The sequence below is a fragment of the Octopus bimaculoides genome, chromosome 5 (assembly GCF_046866305.1).
Source record: "Octopus bimaculoides isolate indiv1 chromosome 5, ASM4686630v1, whole genome shotgun sequence".
Lineage (NCBI taxonomy): Eukaryota > Metazoa > Mollusca > Cephalopoda > Octopoda > Octopodidae > Octopus > Octopus bimaculoides.
Window position 1 is genome coordinate 112,150,989 of NC_142932.1, and position 26,493 is coordinate 112,177,481.

The 26,493-nt window shown below is 35.2% G+C and overlaps 1 protein-coding gene across 3 annotated transcripts in view; it reads left to right on the forward strand.

Annotated features, from left to right (window-relative positions):
• The window catches only part of LOC106868397 (retinoic acid receptor gamma), an 87,010-nt gene that overhangs the window by 55,774 nt on the left and 4,743 nt on the right, over positions 1-26,493 (forward strand). For all 3 annotated transcript variants that reach the window (XM_089352955.1, XM_089352956.1, XM_089352957.1), the window contains exons 2-5: positions 18,718-18,846; positions 21,660-21,801; positions 24,164-24,375; positions 25,870-26,098. In XM_089352955.1, coding sequence (XP_089209081.1) covers positions 18,718-18,846; positions 21,660-21,801; positions 24,164-24,375; positions 25,870-26,098 — 712 coding nt within the window. The remainder of the gene's footprint in view (positions 1-18,717; positions 18,847-21,659; positions 21,802-24,163; positions 24,376-25,869; positions 26,099-26,493) is intronic.

A 26,493-nucleotide genomic window follows, 5' to 3' on the forward strand; every position in this document is an offset into this window, starting at 1 on the left:
AACAGCATAATACTTCAGTTTTTAGTGAAAACTGTTATATGTTTGTGTGTGTGTGTATAATATATGAGCATGTATTAAAAAAACAGCCTGAAAATCAATATATCAGGTAGAAAAATATTTCAATTCTATATTTAAGAGATGAGGAATTATGTACAATATTTATATTTGATGAACAATTGTCCTCATCTTGTTTGTTGTTAACACAATGTTTCGGTTGATATACCCTCCAACCTTCATCAGGTGTCTATTATTATTATTATTCAAGTCACTGCTTGGAATCAAACTCGGAATCTTGGGGTTAGTAGCACGGGCATATGGCGTAGTGTTTAAGAGCGCAGGGTACTAACCCCAAGATTTCGAGTTCGATTCCAAGCAGTGACCTGAATAATAATAATAACATAGAAAAATACCTTAGGAATGAGAACCCAGGTTCAAAATTTCCCCAAGACACCTGATGAAGGCTGGAGAGTATATCAGCTGAAAAGTTGTGTTAACAACAAACAAGATGAGGTCAAATATCCGTCAAATGTAAATAATGTAGAAAATATTTGTGTGCAAAGATTCGTTTTACTTAGTAAGAAGTAACAGTAATTTCTAATTAAAGCATTATTTTAGAATAACATTGTAATACAGAATAGTGTCATACCAATAATATGTACATATGTATGTAGATTACTAGTTTATATACCAAAAATGGGATAGGCAATGGTTGTGGATTTTGTGTTCTTCATCAGTGAACAATATACCATTTAATAAAGACTAGTGAACAGGCTGAGAGCTAGACAGAATCAGAGACAACTCAGTTTCATGAAGGAAGATATAAGACCTAAAAGATCCTTCAGCAAGGTGTTAGCTCAAAGAAATACTAGTTGATATTGCACAAGCTCAACTGGGAGTTGCTACAAGACCCCATTGTGAGTCACAGACCAGATCTGTGGAATGATACAGTAGATAGAGGCATAAAAGATAAGAAATGGATTTGGAAAGGTCGGAAGAACGGTGAGAGCAAGAACCAGTATTTGGTAGTTAGAACAGAAGTTAGATGATAGGTAGAAATTGGAAATAGGGAATTCACTGTTCTGTGACTAGAAGTTCAGTTTATATATATTCCAGATTGCAAGACAGTATGTCAATACAAATCAAAACCTCTTTTGAGAAAAAGAAACATTTCTCTATATAATCCTCCATACAACTTTGCATTTGTAACCCCTGTAGTTAAATCTTTCTCTAAATTTCTTGGAGAAAACTTACTTCTACAGCAAAAATATCATAGAATATTTTTAACGCAAAACCTCAATGCTTGACTCTTTGATTCCAAAAGCATAAATAGTGACATTGTTTACAAATCTACTGTGCAAACTAACAATTCCTTCAGCACATATATTAGTCTCCCTTTCGGTCCTTTTAAATACTACTTTAACGAACATGCCCTTACTTTTAGAAACCGAAATCAAAGTAATGATATCTCATTATTTTGCTTCATCTGGGAACTGAAAAAATATAAATTTATCTTATAATCTAAAATGGAACATTTTATCCAGATCAAAATCCTATACTAGAAACAATTGACCATCTAGTCTTTGTATGTTCAAGAGCTTGGAAATACTCTTTGCCAAATGTAAAATTGATAAATACTCTTCATGAATTTCATGCAAATGCAAATTTTTTAAAACTTGAATTCATTTTCAAGATATACTAACTTGACCTCAGTATAACCTTACTTTGTTGTATGTAATTTGTGTTCTTGTGAAAACCTGTTGAGTCAAGTGACGTCATTGTCATTACCGAGGACAGTACCACCTGATTGGTACCCATGCCGGTGGAACGTAAAAAGCACTCAACCACACTCGAATGGTGCTTTTTACATTCCACCAGCAGGGTACCAATCAGGCGGTACTGTCCTCAGCAATGACAATGACGTCACTTGACTCAGTGCCGCCTGCTGGTCCCATGCCAGTGCTGCCTGACTGGCTCCCGTGCCGGTGGCACATAAAATGCACCCGCTACACTCTCAGAGTGGTTGACATTAGAAAACGCATCCAGCTATAGAAACTCTGCCAGATCAGATTGGAGCCTGGTGCAGCCTTCTGGTTTGCCAGCCATCAGTCAAACCATCCAACCCATGCCAGCATGGAAAGCAGACATTAAACGACGATGATGATGATTAGTTTGTTTCAATCTGGCCATCACTTTGATTCATTCAACACAGTAGCATCCAACAAACATACTGACCACCCCAATTAAAGATTTTAACCATTTTCTTTAAAGTAACAACCTGCAATCTTCACCTTATTCTGCAATTTTATTTTACACCTCAGATATATACCTTTATATATTAATTTTCCTACCATTGCACTTTCATCTATCTATATATAACTCACCTATCTACATTTACTCCCACCACATGGCTAGCATGATTGTTTATCTAATTATCATTTATCTATCACGCATTTATCATTTATGTATTATTAACTTTCTCATGTAATTCTTTTGTATATTTACTTATATTTCTACCTATGAACTTCTTCCACGTGTTTTCTTTTACTTCTGTTACCCATTCCAAATTTGGAAAACACTTCAATCAAGAAAGCTTATCACTACTTCTAATTTCCTTTAACATGTCATTTTAATTAGGTATCTACTACATTATTATATTAACACAGCTATTATATATTGGGTGTGTATATGTATTTATCTTTTACTTGTTTTAGTCATTAGACTGGCCATGCTGGAGCACTGCTTTAAAGGATTTTAGTCAGACAAATCGACTGGAGGACATAATTTCTTTTAAAGCCTAGCACTTATTCTATCAGTCTCTTTTGCTGAACTGCCAAGTTTCAAGGATGTAAACACACCAACTCCAGTCGTCAAGTAATAGTGGGGGATGCACACAAATATACACATCGCAGGCTTCTTTCAGTTTCCATCTACCAAATTCACTCAAGGCTTTTGTCGACCTGAGGCTGTAGTAGAAAACACTTGCCCAAGGTGCCATGCAATGTGTGTATATGTATATATACACACAATATATTGTTTTTGACAGGTTTTTTTTATTTTTTTTATTTGTAATCAGTTTTTACCTTGGAACTATGTTAATAGATTAATTTACATCTTTACCAGCTTTCCATTTTCTCAACTTTTATTGAATAATACTTATAATAATCCCATACATATCGTCAAGACTTCCCTCAAAAGAGTTGTGGATTAAACCAGTGAAATTTTTTAACATATTAATCTCTTATGAGAATGACATCCTCGAATTGACTGAATACTAACATATATATATACTCTCTCTTTTACTCTTTTACTTGTTTCAGTCATTTGACTGTGGCCATGCTGGAGCACCACCTTTAGTCGAGCAAGTCGACCCCAGGACTTATTCTTTGTAAGCCTAGTACTTATTCTATCGGTCTCTTTTGCGGAACCGCTAAGTTACGGGGACTTAAACACACCAGCATTGGTTGTCAAGCATCGGTTGTCAGGCATCGGTTGTCAAGTGATGTGGGACAAACACAGACACACAAACATATACACACACATACATATATATATATATATATACATATATGCGACGGGCTTCTTTAAGTTTCCATCTACCAAATCCACTCACAAGACTTTGGCCGGCCTGAGGCTATAGTAGAAGACACTTGCCCAAGGTGCCACGCAGTGGGACTGAACCCGGAACCATGTAGTTCGTAAGCAAGCTACTTACCAGACAGCCACTCCATATATATATATATATATTGTTTCTGTGTCATATTCACTATTCCTATCATGTCCCCACTCTCATCATTATTATTATTGGTTTATGAAGATTTGTGACTCTTCACGGTGGTAAATACACAATAAGAAGAGCAGAATATGATTTATAATAAAGTTCGACTCTTTTTATTGAATTGAACATTTCAACAGTGTGTCTGTCTTCCTTAAACTCAAAATGAAAAATACACAGAAATTCTAAATTTGGACTGGAATATCTTGCATTCCTTTCTAAATAAAACTGTCATCAATTTTTGCTTTTTCTTAACTAGAGAAAGAAAAAAGCAGGAAAGAGAACAATTAGTCAAAACGTTTTGTGTAAATGTGATGGAATTCTGTCATTTTGTTAATTCTTCCAGGTGTGACATTAGTGATTCACAAATATATTTATCCTCGCATGTTTTGAGAACTGAGTGTATTCAAAATATTTTCTGAGAGTGTGTACTTTCAGGTATTCCTCTAAATTTACTGCTGTTTGATTTAAAATGTTCAAGTTCTGTCAAACTACAGTTATTGTACTTCATGTCACACCTATTCCCATTGAATCTTTTAATTTTCTGTTGTGCAACCTACATAAATCAAGTTGTGTTTGCATTCTGTTGTGTACATGAAATGGGAATCTTTACTGGTCTCACTATCTGTATAAATCATAACATTCCTGCTATAATTTGTGATGGAATTAACTTGACTCATGTTGTTGCACAATGAACAAGGTTTACTTCTCTTGTAGGAATTTTTATTGGGATTGGAGATAGTGGTTAATAGTTCTCATATTCTTATTGCATCTAAAGGTTATAACAAGCAGATGAAATATCTGTTAGATGTGCAATGTCAGTGTGCATGTAGGTCAAAGTGCCAGTGTTACAAAAGAAGTGCCCATTACACTCTTTAAAGTGGTTGGTGTTAAGAAGGGCATCCAGCCATAGAAACCATACCAAAGCAAGCAATTAGAGCTGGATGTGGCCTTGCAGCTTCCCAGATCTTGTTAAACCAACCAACTTATGCCAGCATGGAAATGAACATTAAATGATGATGATGATGTCTTCAAAAGCACAGAACTAGATGATGTTTGTGGCCAGGAAGTGTCAACAAAACTTCACCATCTATAGTTCAATACTTTTCAAATGAACTGAGGAATGTAAATATTCACACACACACACACACATGATGGGCTTCTGTACAGTTTCTGCCTATCAATTTCATTTGCAAGACATTGGTCAGTCCAAGGCTGCAGTAGAAAAAACTTGACCAAAATGTATGACATTTTGTAATGTCTCAATAATACATATGTATACATGCATATATAGTTTTATATATATATATATATATATATATATTACTATCCTCTTCCTCCTCATCATCACACATACTTCATCTTCTCCAATTTTCTTACTTCCGCCACAACAACCATTATCATACCAATCCCATCTTTCTATTTATATATTGTTTTATCTCCTCTTCTACTTTGACTTTATTTTCATTTCATTATTTCTCATTATCAGCATCACCATCAGCACTTAACACAATTTCCTCTGCCTATAGTGATATAAAGACTGCTTCTATTCTTGTTCATCAGTTCCCTTCTTGTTCGTGAATAAAACAATATTTTATTAGACTCTCTGTTTTAATAAGATGTGTGTTTGTGTGTTAACAGTTGAATTTTAAACTTTCAATGTAAACTAGGAAAATTCTGTGGTATAATCCACTTTTCAACTTGAATGTTTGTATATACAGAAATAAGGAATTTCTGCAGTTAGTTTCTTAAATCCTTTAGTATTTTGCCCCAAGATAAACTCTCAACCAAGATTGTACATCAGAGCAACAGTAAGTGAACTTTAAGATGAGACATTACTTGCACAGATATTTGTTAGTCATTTTGCACAATAAATTTTCGATGTGTGCTTTTGAGATATTTGGAAATTGAGAGAAACTATTGAATGTACCTTTAATATAACCTGGTTTATTCTTGCTTTTGTGTATAGTTATGAACATGGTAACTGCAGAAATTGTCATCTTTGCTGAAGATGGGAAGAGCTTCAATTCCTGAAATGATATTCTTAATAACTGTTTTTAAGCAAAATAATCAGCTCCTTCTAAAACCTCTTAAGTAGCCACACAAAACCTTTCAAATACTTCCTCAATATTCATGCGCACTTGCCAACAAAAGATAAATCTATATACAAACTAGATACTGTCACACACCTTAAACTCATGTTAGGTAACTGCACCAAAACATACAACAGAAAAGCTAGACTACCCTCAACACAATCACTAAAAAATGAAAGTAGAATGAGCTGCCATTACATTTATAAATATAGAAAACATATAGTAGTTAGCATATTCCCTGTAGAAAGCCGAGAGGAAACCATTTTCTGTATTTCCTAGCATAACACAAATATAAACATCAAGATCGTCGTTTTAACATCCTCTTTTCCATGCTTGTATAGGCCAGGTGGAATTTGTTGAGGCAGATTTTTTAGTCAGATGCCCTTCCTGTTGCTAAATCTCATTTGTTTCCAAATGAGGTAATATTTCCCTTTGGTCAGACTTGTTTTCATGAAATATTGGAAGTGGACACTGCTTGTATGATCATGACACTCATATACAACTATCCAACTATCAAGCAACGTCAAGATAAGGAGACACTTATGTGCATGCACACACACACACACACACGCACACACACGCGCACACACACACACACACACACACACACACACACACACACACACACACACATCTGCTCTGTTTCCTAATTTTTGAGTGTCTGGATTTTATCTGCCCCATTTACCTTTAAATATATACATGTGTGTGTGTGTGTGTGCATACATATATAAAAATATATTTATGTATGCATATATGTATGTGTGTGTATACGTTTATAAAAATATATTTATGTATGCATATATATGTGTGTGTGTACATATATAAAAATACATTTATGTATGCATATATGTGTGTGTGTGTATGTATACATATATAAAAATATATTCATGTATGTGTATATGTGTGTATGTGTATTCGTATATAAATATATATATATATATATATATATATATATATACACTGATCTGCTTACCTTGCCAGTGGGGTGGAATCATTCAAAAGCTAAAACAAAGCAAAGTGTGACCAGTGATGTAAAACACCCATCAATGTGGTCGATTACATGATATATACTTACACACATACATGACTGGCTTCTTTAAGCTTCCTTCTACCAAATCCCCTCAGAAGGCTTTGGTTAGCCCAGGGCTGATTCTTTTATCTTTTACTTGTTTCCGTCATTTGACTGCAGCCATGCTGTGGCACTGCCTTGAAGGGTTTTAGTCGAACAATTTGACCCCAGGACTTTTTTTTTTTTCTGTTTTTTTAAGCTTAGTACTAATTCTATTGATCTCTTGCTGAACTGGTAAAATATGGGGACATAAATACACCAACACCGGTTTTCAAGCAGTGGTTAAGGACACACACACACACACACACACACACACACACATCAGGCTTCTTGCAGTTTCCATCTACCAAATTACTCACAAGGGTTTGGTCAGCCTAAGGTTCTAGTCGGTGATACTTGCCCAGGGTGTCACACAGTAGGACTGAACCCAGAACCATGTGGTGAAGAAACAAGCTTCTTACCACACAGCCATGCCTGTACCTTATAGTGGAAGACATTTGCCCAAAGTGCCAGTGTCACACTATGAGACTAATCCTGAAACCATATAGTTGAAATCCACACACACACACACACACACACACACATATATATGGATCAAAACAGTTTGATTCAAATTCATTGGTACTCCAAGTTTCAAGCGTGATGCTAATCTTCAGCCATTTTGAATTTTAATGAGAGAAATTGATTGTTATTAACTATTAGGTGGGCTGTGATTGGTTGAGGAAGGTCACGCGGCATTACAGTCTGATGTTGATATATCAGTGACAATAGTTACTTAGAGGTATGTGGATATTCCTCAGTGAGTACGGTAGTGGCTGTCTCTCCACTGCAAACTGTTGGTCAGACATTCGCTAATGGAGAGACAACCACTACCATATTCACTGAGGAATATCCAGATACCTCCAAATAACTGTTGTTGCTGGTATACGAACATCAAACTACAACACTGCATAACATTCTTCGACCAATCGCAGCCCACCTTATGGTAATAACAATCAACTTCTCTCATTCAAATTCAATATAGCTGAAGATTAGCATCATACTTGGAACTCGGAGTACCAACGAATTTAAATCAAGTTGTTTTGATCCATATATGTAACTCCCAATAAATGTGTTGTGTCCTTCTTTCATTTGTCCACTCTTGTGTGTGTGTGTGTGTATATGTATGTATATAATATATCATCATCATCGTTTAATGTCTGCTTTCCATGCTAGCATGGGTTGGACGATTTGACTGAGGACTGGCAAGCCAGCAGGCTGCACCAAGCTCCAGTCTTATCTGGCAGAGTTTCTACAGCTGGATGCCCTTCCTAACGTCAACCACTCCGAGAGTGTAGTGGGTGCTTTTACGTGCCACCGGCACGAGGGCCAGTCAGGCGGTACTGAAACTTTAAATGATGATGATGAATAAAAATAAAACAAATGGAATATCTTGTTAAGGGAAATATTGATTGAATTCGTGTAGCCTTCATTATCAAAGCTGTTTCTGTCATTATCCTTAATCTCTTTGTTACTGTTGTTCTCCATTTACAAGTCTTGGTGCACATAACCTTCAATAATGTGAAGGCCATTGCTAGTTCCATATTTTTTAAAGACTATTTTTATTTCTGTCCTAATAAAATTTCTCTACAGTCTTAACCCACTGACACACCTGTGAAAATATAGGTTGCGTAATCTAGCTCATTGTTATCAGTCGGTGCATCAGAGCAGCTACACATATATGTCATTAATCACGTATGACATTTTTATGGCTTATTAACTGAAATGACCAAAGGCTGCAATTACTGACTCACTCCACTAGGTATTAGTGTTATTTTCATATAATAATTATGGATACTTGCAGGACCCATGGAAATTCCACAATGTAAGTTGGCTTAACATTATGTTAATATATTAAACACAAGTAAAGAATTTCAAAACAGTTCTTTTGAAATCCTGCCATTATAATCAAAATTGTATTTTTGAATATTAGCAAAATGAACTTAGAAGGTGTTGCTTATTTTTCTTCTTTTAATGTTTGACTGTATAATGTGCTTTATAGTTTAAGGAAATAAAGATGAATTAAAAAGATAAAATTTATTTAAATAAATATATTTAAAAAAATACCTACATTTGTCACTTGTTCAACCACCACCAAGACCATGTTATTTACCAACTGAGATTACTTTTATTTCTTATTTCATTTTAGTTCAGTTACCCAGCTACTTATTTATCTATTAATATATTTCTCTATAGGCATATTTATTGATATCTGTAGACTTACTTATATACTTATCTATCTACCTAGATAGATAGACAGATATCATACCTACTTTCCCTTCTGCTGATGTATATATTTGTCTATTCTCGTATAAATAAGTATTTAAACCTAATATAAAAAAAATAAAAAGAATTATAGCGGTTTGATCTGAAATACATAAAATATAAAAGTGTAACATCCACAGCTATTTGCTAACCAAGATTATTTCACTTTAATTCAACCATCTACTGATATATCTTTTAATGCATAAATTTATACATCATCAGGACATTCTTCAACTTCATTTGAACACACAAATGCAGAATAAGCTGGACATTCTCTCTGTATGTATGTATGTATGTATGTATATATATATATATATAGAGAGAGAGAGAGAGAGAGAGAGAGAGAGTATGGTATTATCCAAACAATTCCAAAAATAAGATTATCTTGGATAATACCATATTAAATTCTGGTGCCTAAACTTAAGTACCATATTCACCTTGAATCTAAATTTTTATATATATATAATTCTCTCTTCAAGTTATTACCTCCCTTGCCATAAGTGTAACACACAAACAAAACAGCCGGGCATGCAGAAACAAACAGAATAATATTGTAGATAGTTTTTTTTTTTTATATATATAGTAAGAGCTATCTAGGCTCTAAACTGATCATAAAACTAAGACTGTTTCTTTACCAGCCCACCAAATTATTTGACCCACATTTTATGTCTGGACTTTCATCCCTTCTTCATCTGTCCAACCATTTGTTGTTCTTTATCAATATTTTCCACTTAAATTATATCAACATTAGAGGTAGTTTTAACCTATTCATAGTCAGCAGTATAATATGCTTTTCCATTACCTAAATCTCTGATAGATTAATGTGAATTGTTGTGTGATAAGATATAAATTTATCTCTAAATAAACAATCTCCATCGAAAAAAAAAAAAATTGCAAAAATCAGATTCATTCACAAAAGTTCATTTTATCATCTCAGCTGTGTTTTATCAGTGTTTTCTGCCAATTACACAACATCAAAAAAATTCTTCACTTCATCGGAACACCTTCAGCTTTACCATCCTCATCATTTAACTGTTTTCTATTCTTGCATGGGTCAGACAGAATTTGGTGAGGTAGATTTTCTACAGCCAGAAGCTCTTCCCGTTGCCAACATTTACCTATTTCCAAGTAAGGTACTCAGCAACCTTTGCATGTTAGAAAATATATTAAATTTTCAGAATGGCATCATTTTAATTAATTTTGAAAATACATGCAGCTTGAAATGATAGCCAGAACCTTTTAATATACAGTTAGATATTCTACAGTTTGATCAATTGCATTTGCAACCTTTAGATTTTGTGTCTGGTTTCTTGCTTATCACTATCTATTTTTTCAAAATTTGTCTTCTACTTTTAACAGATATCTTTCCATTATCTTTTTTCATCTCTTAATCTCATGCAAATAATTTTTTATGAAAGTTTTCAAAGATTCTGATGTTTGGGTTAAGATGTTGAGACATATGGTTTAACTTTTTTTTTTCACATTTGATTTTTGTTCCTTGAATATCAATGTTTCACACTTTGAATTCTATTATCAATTAAATTCAATTGACATTTTCTATTAGTAAATATTTCCTTTGCTTCTATTGTTGGTAAAGGATTGAAAACAATTGTGCAAATTCATTTTGCTATAATGTTGGACCAAATAAATAGGTATTGTCTTGAGTTTCTAGGCTTCAAGTGTATACAAGTTTCAAATTTCTTATTTCTTTTATCGTCAATATATCTTAAAAAGAGTTTGTTGTTATTCTATTCCATAGTAAATTGGATGTGGGGAGTGTATACAGTGTATGAGGTTTCTAAATTCATTCAACTCATCAACATTTTCCCTTTATAAAATAAAACAGTTGTCCTGAAATATTTCCTATTTCTCTTTCAATTAACTACTGAAGCTATTTCTAAATATTTGTAAGGATTAAGAAACTTTTTAATTCATGATTTCCACAAACTAGGTTAGCATAAGTTGCTAAAACTTTGGTTCCCGTTGCTGTGCCTGATATTTAACAGAAAGCAGTTACATTACATACATGAAATAGATGTTTTCTAAAATAAATTAAAGATGATCTATCTTAATTTTTTTATCAATACAATCTGGTAATTCCTAAGTAAAAGAATCTATCAAGTATTTGATTACTTTGATTCTGTTACAAGTTCACAACATCAAACAAAGCTAGTTTTTCACTTGGTGTACTTAGTTGATACATTCAAGTTATTAATTTCCCTTTGAGAGTTTGCAGTGCAGAATTTCTGTATATGTTTGATAGTTTTTCAGAGAAATAGCAACTGTATATGAGCAAGTGTTCATTATCCAATATATTATCATATAGTCTCAATCAATAGTGTTAACTTGGCTCAAAACCCACCCCCACCTCTTATTGTGTTCAAAAAGTTTGTTGTAATGATTATTTTCAACTTATAGACAGTGCGTGATCATTTCCTTTTTTATACAGTTGCTGAGTGATGATGGTGGCAATGATGTCAACGTGTCTACATTTTTATTGCTTTCTGCTGTGGCAAATCAAATTTTAGATAGTTTTCTTCCTATGTAATATTGCAAATCTTTTAAAAGCTTGAAACGTGTGTGGGCGGGGGGTACTTTTGCTTGTACTGTGTGATACCACATTTGTAATATATATAAAATACAGTTTTTGTGAATCAGAAAGTGCTTAAAGATTTTCACCTCGTATCTGATATCAGCTGCTTATCATTTGAAACTGTGCCAAGGACATTGCTTAACTCATGCAAATAGTATGCTGTCAGCCTTAATTGCTTACACTTATTTTTGAAGCTGATTATCTTGTCTCTAAACAAGACACTTAACTCTATTTACTTAAGTAATTTTAGATTTATTTTCCAAAAATATTGCAACACATGCAGAATTATTTCACACTTAATCTGTGTGCAAATGTGTGGCCATTTTACATTGGTTAGCATTGTCTACCTTGGTAAATCAAAACTTACTTCGTTGTGATTCATAGATCTCTTAACCAAAGTTCACGTGTAAATGAAAAATTCCATTGTAATCAAAGATCTATTTAGTTCACTAACCAGCTTGATTAAATGAGCTGATTTTTCATTAAATTACTTCTATTGGTTTACCTCAAATCTTTCTTTTGTCTCAAAAATTCACTGAGTTTCTATTTTCTATAAGAATTTGAATCTTCAGAAGTATCTGCAAGTTTTGAGGTGTAATATCTCTTTTAATTTTAAAGCTGATTACTTCAGTTATATTTTAAATTAAAATGTCCCAACTTCTGTAAATTGCTTCCTTTAAATATGATATAGTTTTTTATTTATTACTTTGGTGAAAATATGATCATCATCATCATTGTTTAAACATCCACTTTTCCGCAAACAAAACTATCCAGGTGTTCACAGTAAATGGCAATAATTCCAGGTTTCACGGCTTAAATTTGTGGAAACAAATAAAATAAAACACATTTCTCAGGAATCCATGGTCTGATTTATACGAAACTTGTTTTATTCTGTTTGTATTCACATTTCAGGACTGCCTTACTTTCAGAGTATTTTCCCATTATACACTGGTTTGGCTGTACTAAATTACAGGCAAGCAAGCAAGTAATCACAGACTTTTAGTATTTTATATATATATATATATATATATATATATATATATATATATATATATATAAAATCTATCATTCGCCATGATAGATCGCTGACCACTACACATATTTTTTCTCTCCTTGTTTCTTTCTGTGTTCGTTTCTGTTGAAGAGCGTAGGCTTGAAACGTTAAAGACTTTCTCTATTCCCGAGCGTTATACTAATACATCCATTTGTTGTTTACACCACCTGTCTTCGTCTGTTGTTTTTTCATGAATTCTCCCCTATATATATATATATATATATATATATTGTTTGTAGAAAAGCATACATCTGGAGAAGAAGCACACTCCAAGGTGAGGTCTTAGGTCAACAGGTTTGGGTTTAGATGATACGCTGTAAGGCGTATCCCCTTATGGACAAGAAACCCAGAGTAATTCCATAAAACATGCCTCCCCCATTATAATATATACTCTCCCTCACACACTCAAAGACACACATGCACACGCACACACAGACTTTCCTTCTCTGTAATATATATGTGTGTGTGTATTTTAATTGTGCTGTGTGTTTTATTTCTCAGAAATATTCAAGACTTAAACGATAAAAAACATAATGCTCTTCTAAAGTTATCAGAATAATGAATCAGTTTAATAGTTTGCCTGAAACTACCAGAATATTGTATTCAACATTCTTTTTATGACCTATATATATATTGAAATGTTATCAGCAAACTAATGTAAACAGTAAGGTGTAAGGAATAAAGCACTGCTAAGTGATAGGGCTGAAGAACTTTTAAATCAATGTAAATATATCAGCTGTTGTGAAATTTGTTGAGATAAAGCTTTCTTGATTTGACCAACTCCCTCGAATTAACGTTATCAAAAGGCAGTTATCATTTTCGCTACCATAAAAGGAACTCAGCAGCTTAGGTAAATATGTACAAGTTGCCCAACCACTAATCTTGATATTTGATTGATTTTCTTTTTTTTTTTTTCTTTGTAATTGCCCTCATGAGAAGTACTCGATGGTAACGGAAAGTTGAGTTCAGCTTACGTGATTAATCAACTTTGATATGTGACAAAAGTCTATTAAGCATGAAATTGGATGCAGTGAATGTGTTTGTAATATTATTCACAGTGCTGTGGCAGACTTAAGTGGACCAAATAAGTGGGTTTTAAATTTGAGAATTGAATCGAGAATAAAGTGGATATGTATAAAATATTCATAAAAAAATTTTAAAAACCCAAACCTTCTCAAAATTCAAAGTTAGGTTTTCTTTAGAATATAGTAGTTACAGTGATAACAAGTATTGACAAATTTAGACTGTTGCCTACTGAGCCAGTTCTGTTGGAGTTGGGGATCAACTATTGTCAACAATAGATGCTAAGTGCTGTGAAAAGTGTACAACTACAGAAAATAAATATGCTAACGTATTGATTAAAACAAGATTATTTTTAGTGGTTTTCACATTTATATTACATCATACATATATCATCATCATCATCATCATCGTTTAACGTCCGCTTTCCATGCTAGCATGGGTTGGACGATTTGACTGAGGACTGGTGAAACCGGATGGCAACACCAGGCTCCAGTCTGATTTGGCAGAGTTTCTACAGCTGGATGCCCTTCCTAACGCCAACCACTCAGAGAGTGTAGATATATATATATATATATATATCTTTATTGCCCACAAGGAGCTAAACATAGTGGACAAACAAGGACAGACGAAGGGATTAAGTTGATTACATCAACCCCAGTGCGTAACTGGTACTTTATTTATCGACCCTGAAAGGATGAAAGGCAAGGTCGACCTCGGTGGAATTTGAACTCAGAACGCAACGGCAGACGAAATACCGCTAAGCATTTCGCCCGGCGCACTAACGTTTCTGCCAGCTCGCCACCTTCATACATATATATACTACACTTTGATCTTGACCAAACGGCTGATGTATATATATCATCATTGTTCATCGTATGGTATTGTAGATCTTGTTGAAAACAAAATATTTATTGATGGTGGGACTTTTTATAATTAGTAGAGTAAAATTTATTGATAATAATGATTTCACTGAGACTTAAGTTTTCCTACTAATGAATAAGGCGCAGGAGTGGCTGTGTGGTAAGTAGCTTGCTTACCTACCACATGGTTCCGGGTTCAGTCCCACTGCTTGGCATCTTGGGCAAGTGTCTTCTACTATAGCCTCAGGCTGGCCAAAGCCTTGTGAGTGGATTTGGTAGACGGAAACTGAAAAAAACCTGTTGTGTTATATATATATATATATATATATATATATATATATATATATATATATTACACAACAGGTTTTTTTCAGTACCCCTCATTCATTGGACAATAAACTTTGCTTGCAAAGACCTATTGAGGCAAGTGAAATCAAATCAAAATCGCTGACATGGCCGATGACAGTACCGCCTGATTGGCACTCGTGCCAGTGGAATGTTAATAGCACATCTGAGCGTGATCGTTGCGAGGGCCACAGATTGGCTCCTGTGCCGGAGGCACATAAAAAGGCATCATTCGAGCATGATCATTGCCTTACCGGCACATGTGCTGGTGGTATGTGAAAAACAACATTTGAGCGTGGTTGTTGCCAGTGCCACCAGACTGCTTCCCATGTAGGTAGCATGTAAAAAACACCTTTTGAGCAAGGTCGTTGCCAGAACCGCCTCACTGGCCCTCGTGCCGGTGACATGTAAAAGCACCCACTACACTCACAGAGTGGTTGGTGTTAGGAAGGGCATCCAGCTGTAGAAACTTTGCCAGATCAGATTGGTGCCTGGTGCAGCCTTCTGGTTCACCAGTCCTCAGTCAAACCATCCAACCCATGCCAGCATGGAAAGCAGACGTTAAATGACGATGATGATGTGTGTGTGTATATATGTTTGTGTGTCTGTGTTTGTGGCCCAAAACATTGCTTGACAACCAATGGTGGTGTGTTTACATCCCCGTAACTTAGCAGTTCGGTAAAAGAGAATGATAGAATAAGTACTAGGTTTACAAAGAATAAGTCCTGGGGTCAATTAGCTCGACTTAAAGCGGTGTGCTAGCGTAGCCACAGTCAAATGACTGAAATAAGTAAAAGAATATATGTGTTTTGTATTTTCTTTACCTATTTTTAAAAAATCAAAAAAGAAAAAACCATTAATTGTAAAACTTGAAAAAAATCAATGAAATCAATATTATCTATCTATATGTCTGTCTATATGGCTATCTATCTTTCAGTATGTGTGTGTGTGTGTGTGTGTGTGTGTGTACTGAAGCTAAAAAAAAACTTCACAAATTCTTATGAGTCTTTTGTTTCAATCTTGGAAGAATTATGGAAAAAGGAATATAAGAATGATATTTACTAGAATGGAGATATTTGATTATCACAACAAACTTTGTATAAAAAATTGATCAAAAGTATCTTATTGGCTGATGATATTACCATTATTCAAGAATTATATCAGGGGAGGGAGGGGGAGGGAGAGAGGTGGGAGTGATTTGCCAGTTAGCATGGAACGCTTGCAGATGGTGGGGGGACAGGAAGAATGATCAGAAAAGATAAAGAATCAAGTTATTGCGCCTGTGTAAGTGGGAAATGGTTGGAAAGAGAAAGGAGGAGAATTTTTGAGTGTGGTTGGAGATGGGAGGAGAATAAAAATGAGAAGGGTGCGGTGGGTTGTTGGTCAGTATAAGCTAAGGAGGGGGTAGTTGTTAACAAGGTCAATGACCGGCAGATAACTTGACAATAATATTAGCTACATTCCTGTCTATAAACACATTTAACTGTAAATAGCAATTGTCAAAAAGAAAAAAAACATAGTGGCCTCATATTGCCCTAGAATAATTAATGTAAATGACAGAAAAAAATGATGGATATATGATTGAAGAACAAATGCTTTTGAAAAATGTGTGCATGCCACTTATTTGTACCTGTGTAATAAACACCATTACTATTAATATATGCAGGAACTTTTATAATATACATAATATAATGTACATGTATAAATAGGTGGTGTGCTTGAGAAGCTTGCTTCCTTACTGTATGGCCTTGGGTTCAGTACTATTACAGAGTACCTTGGACAAGTGTCTTCTAATATAATTCTCTGCTGACCAAAGTTTTGTTAGTGCTTTTGGTAGAAACTGAAAGGCGGCGAACTGGCAGAAACGTTAGCACGCCGGGCAAAATGCTTAGCGGTATTTTGTCTGCTGCTACATTCTGAGTTCGAATTCTGCCGAGGTTGACTTTGCCTTTCATCCTCTCGGGGTCAATTAAATAAGTACCAGTTACGCACTGGGGTCGATGTAATCGACTTAATCCCTTTGTCTGCCCTTGTTTGTCCCCTCTATGTTTAGCCCCTTGTAGGCAATAAAGAAATAAGAAACTGAACGAAACCTATCGTGTGTGTGTGTGTGGCAGATAGGATGGACGTTTTTGTAATGGCTATTCCTCAGTTCCAGTGGAAGGGACATATGTCCAACAGGTACCATTTGGTCTGTGGTGTCTTATCATTTGTTTTTCTTTTCAAGTGAAGCCATGGCGCTGTGGACGATAGAGCACTGCATGTTTGCCTATGACAGTTATGTGAAGAATAACAAATCTGTCATAGCAGTTCAGCATGAGTTTCGGCACCACTTCAACATTCACCGAAATCAGGCTGTTCCCACCCATAACACAATCTTACGTTGGGTGAATGCACTTCATACACGAGGTACACTAATAAATAGGAGACTGGTAGGGGTGCTACAAACAGTAAAATTTGGAACATGTGTGATGAATCAGTAAGACATATTTTGCATGAAGACTTGCATTTCCACCCATACAAATTGGTTATTGGGCAACAGTTGAAACCATGGGATTATGCACGGTGGCTTAATTTCACACATCAGATGAAAGCAATTTTTGAGGCAAATGATAACCTCATTTTGTTAATGAGTGATGAAGCTTATTTTCATCTCAGAGGCGTGATGAATCAACAGAACTGTCATTATTGAGCTCTTCAAAATCTGAGAGAACTGCATGAAAGACCACTTCACAGCCCAAAAGTGATGGTCTGGTGTGCTGTTGGAAAAGCTGCTGTCATTGGTCCTTACTTTTTGAAGACAATAATGGAAATGCTGTTACTGTGAACTCCAAGCTTTGCATTGAGATGATAAACAACTTTTTGTGCCTGAATTATGATGAAAACGTATGCCTATTTGACGTGTGTTGTTTCAGAAGGATGGGGCAACAGCCCACACAGCCAGAGTATCAATGGATGTTCTTTGACCACTCTTCAGTGACTGCTTCATTTCTAGGTTTGCTGACATTTCTTCCCCCCCCCCCCTCGGTCCCCTGATTTCTCCAGGTGTGATTATTTCTTGTTGGAAAAGTTCAAGGCATGTGTGTATGCACATAAGCCCCATACATTGGACAATTAGAAGGAAGCTATTCACATGGAAGTCATTCAAATTGACAGCACTCAAATTGACAAAAGACCTTCAGAAATGCATCAATGAAAATGAACACCACATGATGGATGTTGTTTTCCACACTTGATTTTGACAAATGTTAATTCAATGCAAACACATTGATGTCAATTTGCAGCTAAAATTAATGATTTTGTGAATTTTTCAAAAACATCTGTCCACTCTTCCCCACCCTGCATATATATATATATATATATATATATATATATATATATATATATATATATATATGTATGTATGTATATATGACTAAAACTGGTAAAGGATAAGGTAATTTAGAGAGTTCTGAAAAGTTAAGTCCATATAAAATTGGTAAAAGCAGATGTTAAATCAACAGTATTTCGCTAGAATTCAAATATTTAGTTTCTTTCAAAGATGCATGTTGTGAGTAAAATGTGTTTCAATATTTTTTATTTGTTTTGCTTTCTTTACTTTCAGAGACCCTACAAAATGACAGAGAGTGCTAGTCATTGTTCAATCACAGAGGCTGTTTTACCTCCATGTCGTATATGTGGGGAAAAAGCTTCAGGATTCCATTATGGTGTTAACACGTGTGAAGCATGTAAGGTGGGTTGAACTATATATGCTTTTACAAGTTTTAAACTTTCTAACTTGCATTAATTCTCATTCTTGATCCTGTTTTATCTGCTTGCCTAAATTGTTACTTTGCTTTTTGTCAAATACACTATTCCTAATGATCATGTTTGTTTTTAATGTTGGATTTTTGGAAATATGCAATATAAGCTCATTATCTCAGCTGCCAGTATTTTTAATTTGAATGTCATGAAAAATTGAAAACAAAAAAAAAATAAAATAAAATTGACGACAAAAATTAAAATAGTGCTTTTATATTAATTATAAATACTTATTCATTCTTAGATTATTTGATTAATTATAAATATCCTTATTTATTTTTAGATAATCTGATTAATTTGAATTATAAATATTTGTTTTTAGATAATTTAAAATGAAGAACAAAACCTAATTCTTTTCTCCTTTTTTTTTTTTTTTTTTTTACCTGTTTTCTTTTTTTGAAACCATTATTTTTATTCTTCAAAGTCATAAGTTTTAAATCTGTAAATCAGTTCATTAGCAAGTATTCTACTATGGTTCTACATATTGAGGAAATTAAGTCATCTCATTCTATAACATTCTCTTAGTGAGAATACTACAGGATGTTGCAACTGTTTCCTAGCACAAAATATATTTGTCTTGTTTGCCCTGTTAACTATAAATTAATACCACCTATAATCACTTTAATCCAAAGTTTCTAAAATGGAATCAGCTTCTCATTATCATCATCATTCTCTGAACATTATTGTCTAAAAGCCTAGACCAGGCCTGGCCAACTCGAATTACATTGCAGGCCACTTTAATCACAAGGTTTTTTGAGGGTTGCTGGTATATTGACAGAATTGAAAGCATTTTGCTTTCTAGTGCTATTATTACAATAGTGAATAAATGACTGTTGATTCAACATGAAATATTATCGTTGCCAGAACAGTTGTATCTTCCTTTTTTAATTTTCATTACAATCTTCAATTTTTGGTAAAATTTTTTAAATGTTTGTTTAAATAAACCCATTTCAAGAAAGTATCAAGCGGGCTGCAAGATAAAAGCCTGCAGGCTACATGTGGCCCACAGGTCTCAGTTGACCAGCCCTGGCATAGACACACACGGTTGGTTGCCCAGTGTCCATGACACATAAGCAGCCAGGATTGCAAAATTCCGCCTGAATGGGACACCAGTCTGATGTCAGATGGTTACTCATTTACACCTGAATGCACTGGTGCAATGGGAAATGAGGGGTTTTGCTCAAGAGCAAAACACACTACCCTGTCTCAGAATTGAAACCATAATAGCAAGATTGTGGGTGCAACACTCTAACCACTAGACCACATGCCTTCACAATTAGCCTCTTTTGGAATATGTACATTTCTGACATGAGTCATTGTTGATACTGGTTTTAAATTTTGGTACAAGGCCAGCAATTTTGGGGGAGGAGTAAATCAATTACATCGACCTCTGCTCAACTGGTACTTATTATATTGCCCCCAGTGACATTTGAACTTAGAATATGAAGAAACACGAAATACTGCTAAGCATTGACTGTGTGGTGAGTGGCTTGCTTACCAACCACATGGTTCCAGGTTCAATCCCACTGCGTGGCACCTTGGGCAAGTGTCTTCTACTATAGTCTTGGGCTGACCAGTCTTGTGAGTGAATTTGGTAGACGGAAACTGAAAGAAGCCCATAATATATATATATATGTATGTATATGTTTGTCCCCCCCCCCCCAACATCGCTTGACAACTGATGGTGGTGTGTTTATGTCCCCGTAACTTAGAGGTTCGGCAAAAGAGACCGATAGAATAAGTACTAGGCCTACACAGAATAAATCCTGGGGTCGATTTGCTCGACTAAAGGCGGTGCTCCAGCATGGCCACAGTCAAATGACTGAAACAAGTAAATAAACGAGTAACATATATACACACACACACACACACACACACACACACACACACACACACACACACACATATGCTGGGCTTCTTTCAGTTTCTATCTACCACATTCACTCACAAGGCTTTGGTTGGCTTGGGACTGGTAGAAGACACTTACCCAAGGTGTCCTCCCATGCACTAGGACTTGAAACTGTGTTGGAAAGCAAACTTCTTACCATACGTACGCGCACACACGCGCGCACGCACGCACACACACACACACACACACACACACACACACACACACACACACACACACACACACACACACACACACACACACACACACACACACACACACACACACACACACACACACACACACACACACACACACACACACACACACACACACACACACACTTTACCAATACTCAAACTCATTGTTTTTATTTCCAACAGTATCAACAGCCTTAATCACAATACTAATCCCATAACCCAATTTGCTGGTGAAATTTGGGGTCATTTGATGATTCCTTTCTTGGATAGAACCCACTGACTGTTTGTTTTTTATATACAGTTAATCTGTCATTGATTTCAGTTAACTGTTTTTTTTTGTTTTTTTTTTTATCAAGGAATGGCAATTATTAAATTGTTTTCTCTCTAGGGAAGTGCATAGAATTATGTATAAAGTTCATGTGACCCAAAAAGAATGGGACATTCTCCTGATACTGTCAGGAAACAAATTGTAAAGACATGCTATTTAAAGTTTTATATCTTAAATTTCCCTTGTGAAGCATTGATTAATCTTATTAATAACACCTTGTTAAACAAAACATTAGAGAAAAGAATGTATATGTTGTACTTAAAATACTTGAAGCTTTTTCATTTATATATTTTACTGGTTTGAATAACTTGAATAAATTTAATTTTTAGGGATTTTTTCGGCGAAGTCTACAAAGAAAAGAAGAATATAAATGCCCTGGAAATGAAAATTGTGAAATTAGTCCAGGAAAGCGTAATGCATGTGCTTTTTGTCGATTTAAGAAATGTCTTTCTATGGGAATGTCAAAAGAAGGTAAGTTTGCATAGTTTTGCCGTCTCTACATCAAGAGATCATACTTAAATTCATCATCATCATATTATGTCCAATGACCATGCTGGCATAGGTTGAACCGTTTGATCAGAGCTGGGGAGCTGCACCAAATGTCAATCTGATTTGACATTGTTTCTATGGTTGGATGCCCTTCCTAAAGCCAACCACTTCACAGTGTGTGCTGGGTGCACCACACAGGCGCAAAAGGATGAGTTTACTGTACTGTTTTTACCTCTTTAATCTTTTTGAACAGTGTCTTTCAAGTGAGAAGTACTGTTAGTATAAAAGAATGTTTTCTGAATAGTTACTTAGTTTTTGAAATGGTGATAGTTATTTTCAAAAATAAAGTGAAATATATACTTTCCTCACAATTGGAGCATATTTTGTATAATCTGTTGCTCCTAAGTGAGGAACCTAGAATGGACCATTCAAAAAAAAAAAAAAAACACTGTTCTAAACTCCATTGTAAAGTCTTTTCCTGGAAACTTTGCATTTTTCTTTCAAAGAAATTAGAATCAAGAATATTCTAAGTAATTTAACACTGTCTGAATGAATTCAGCCAAAGAGTATTGCTTTCATTCATTTATTATATTCATAACATGAGCTATGTCTTTACATTCAATCCACACTCATTGAAAATCTTAAATCTTTAGCCTCCCACTTCCTGCCATGTCATGCCTTCCTTTTGTACCATTATAATAAGTTTCTACTCTTCAGAAAGCATTTTCTAATTAATTACCAAATGCAATGAATTATCTTTCAAGTTAGACAAGCTTCATGTAGACAATGTAGGCTTCATTCTGGGCTGCTAAACATCTGGAACCAATTAAGAATTCTTTGTACAAAGCATGTCTTCTGTTTTCATGTCATGCTATTTTAAGACATGTTTTAAGACAAGTACAAATGCTTCTTTTCTAAGAAATTCCAACAGGCAAAAATTTGCTTAAAATGTTTGTGGAACACCATTTAACAACTTCTCTAGAAGTGATCATGGTTATAACTGTTATCAACTTCATTTTAGTTCATCTTCTTTTAATCTTTTGCGATATTACCTTAGCTTAGCTTACATTGGCATTCCTTAATAAACTTTCCCAACTGTATTTTTGATGTATATAATATAGACACATGTATGGCTTTAGATAGGTGCATGTGTGGTTTTATGGGTGCAGAGGTGGCTATGTGGTTGAGAAACTTACTCCCCCATCAACTGTGTGATCTTGGGTTCAGTCTCACTGCATGGCACCTAGGATAGGTATCTTCTACTAAGACCCCAGGCCAATTAAAACTTTGTGAATGGGCTTGGTAGACAGAAACTGAAAGAAGCCTGTTGTATGTATGTATGTTTCTTCTATTTTTTAATTATTATAAATCTTCCACTGAGGAGGGAGCTGGTTTCCAACAAAGATACAAGGCTCCATCTTTGGGATGTAGTTAACACAGACAAATTCACATTTGGAACTTGAGAAAGGTCATGCATATTTTTACTGTTCCACTCACAGATTTCACTTGTAATGTACGAATTAGCCAAACGATTTCTCTTTCTGAAGATCCCATTTTATTCAGATTCTCCTTTAAGCATTTACTAACAATATACCTAGTGCTCCAATTATTATTGGTATGGATCTGACCAGTTTGAAGATAAAACAAGTAGATTATTTAAGCTAGATATGGCCAGTATAAATTCTAAAGGATTAAACATTTTTTACTTGGTGGCAAAATTTTCACCACACTGACTGCATCCTTGTCACTGACATGGTTCTATTACAGTGGAACTGCATGTGTTGAGGTTGCAGTTGGTGCAACAAAAGTTTTGATACCACATAAATGCTTAAGGAAAGTTAACAGTTTCTGTATCATCATCATTTAACGTCTGTTGTCCATGCTGGCATGGGTTGGACAGTTTGAACAGGGCTGATAAGCTGAGAGGCTGCATTTGACTCCAGTCTGATTTGGCATGCTTTCTATGGCTGGATGCCCTTCCTAACGCCAACCACTCAGAGTGTAATGGGTGCTTTTACATGCCACCGGTACAGGTGCCAGTTACGTCACACCAGCATCGGCCACATTGCCTCCATGAGGCCCAACACTCGAATTATGCTTTTTACGGGCCACCAGCACAGGTGCCAGTTATGTGACACTAGCATCGGCCACATTGCCTCCATCAGGCAATGTTTGTTTTTGAATAGTTAATGTGTCTTTTATGTTGAAATTTATATTATATTTACCATTAATACTTCCCATTGTATCATCTGATTTTAGATTGAGTTGAGATAATTAACTAGAATATGTAATTTGAAGAAAAATAATTAATAAAGAGTTTTCTTTTCTCTGTTTGAATTTTTAGCTATTAAAACAGGACGTTACACTTTAGAGAAAAGAACTAAGGATATTCAAGAAGTAAAACGTCTGCAGAAAGCTGAAATTTCTCCACCTCTTGGCAACTCAGATGAAGATCTTGAAGAACTCATTGCAATCATTACAAAAGCCCATGACATCTATGGACAGGAATGTGTTTTTGATGAAGAGGAAATAAAAAGACGACAGCGAATTTATTATGTAAGTTGTTATATTTTATCATGTAGTCATTGGGTTCAATCTCACTACTTGGCACCTTGGGCAAGCGTCTACTGCTATAGCTCCAGGTTGACCAAAGTCTTGTGAGTAGTTTTTGTTGATAGAAACTGATAGAAGCCCATAGTGTGTGCGGGTGTGTCCATCATTATCTAAACATTAAGTGATGGTTATAAATGAGCATTACTGTCATTTTCAGTCTTCCTGGTGTGTTTTTTTATTTTTCTAGTCCTCTATGAAAACTGTGTCTGGCCATGGCGAAATATTACCTTGCTTGCAAACAGGTAAGGGTTAACGACAGGAAAGGTATTCAGTCGTAGAAAATCTGCTTCAACAAATTCCATCTAATCTGTAAAAGCATAAAGAAGTGGATACTAAATGATGAACATACATAAAGGGCACAAAGGAATTTCTGTTAGGCACTGCCAAAAAGACCACCACACTAAACAGCCTCAAAGGTTTAAAAAGTACAGGCTCAGAGTTTTGGGGCAAGCGTTGCCACTTTGACAAGTTTCTGTTGAAATTCTGGAAGCTTATGTCACTACGAGACTACGGTGCAAGCAGGAATCCTAAGCTTATTTACAGACCTTGTAACCTGGATTGAAGCCTACTTTCAATGTAGCCACGTCCTTTAGTGACCCTTATATTTACTACATGTATTAACACATATAGAACTTCCTGTGTCATCCCGATATATCTTTCATCCTTTTTATGCGCCCATTTCCACACCCCACCTTGCCCTTTGCTTAACAGTTTCTTTCCGAGAAATTAGTAACTTTAGTAATTTTTTAATAGATTAGGTCTGAAATGATATTTGCCGATACAAGGGAAGTAACTCAGTAGTTGAAGCTAAATTATCTCCCTGTGATACCTACGACTGGAAGTTAATGGTTCCAAAATGGTCATACAAATCATCATCGTCGTTTTAACGTCTACTTTTCTATGCTTGCATGGGTCAGATGGAATTCGTCAAGGCAGAATTTCTAAAGCTGGATGCCCTTCCTGTCGCTAGCCTTCTGTTTCCAAGCATGGTAATATTTCCCCGTATCAAGACCGATAGAATAAGTACTAGGCTTACAAAGAATAAGTCCTGGGGTCGATATGCTCGACTAAAGGCGGTGCTCCAGCATGGCCACAGTCAAATGACTGAAACAAGTAAAAGAGTATAGGTACAAGCATGGCTGTGCAGTAAAGAAGTTTCTTCATTTGCTTTGCAAGCACATGGTTTGGGTTCAGTCCCACTGTGCAGCACTTTGATCAGTTAGCCCCAGGCTACTATACAGTGTGTGTTTGTGCATATTTAAGTTGGTCTGTACCTTATAAATGTATCAGGAATTCTTCAAATTCAAGACTGTCCATTTAGTTACACATCGAAAGTGTATAACTACAATGTCTAACTACTTGCAATTTTAGGTTATTTATGAATTTGCTTTTTTTCAATTGTAATTCATTGGGATTTTTTTTTTGACTCCTTTCTAGGAAGAATATAAACTGAAAGAGTCTGTGTTTGGTGAGTTACCAGCAATATCAAAAGAGGAATATCATTCATTCTACCATTCCACAGGCATCGACTTAGATAATCGACTCCATCTAATGGAAGTGTATGCCAAATCAATGGAAGAAAATGTTCGGCGTTTTGTAAATTTTTCTAAATCAATTCCATGTTTCCAGAATTTGACAATAAGTGATCAAAGCAGTCTCATCAAAGGTACGTTAGAAGTTTTTTTTTTTTTTCAAGTTCATCTGTGGTAACTTTATCAGCAGCAAACACTCTGTTATAATTTTGAGAAATAATGTGGCAGAGGCTATATTTGCCATCATCATCTTTAATGTCCACTTTTCCATGCTTGCATGGGTCAAGCAGAATTTGTTGAGGCACATTTTCTACAGCTGTATACCCTTCCTGTCACCAACCATCACTTATTCCAAGTGAGGTAATCTATTGCCATGGAAGACAGAAAGCAAACGACACTGCTTGCATGTATGACAATGATGCTAATTGACAATCCTCACATGATGTCAAGACAAGGGCACGTGCACACACACATACACACACACACACACACACAAACACACACACACAATAAGCTTCTTTCAGCTTCC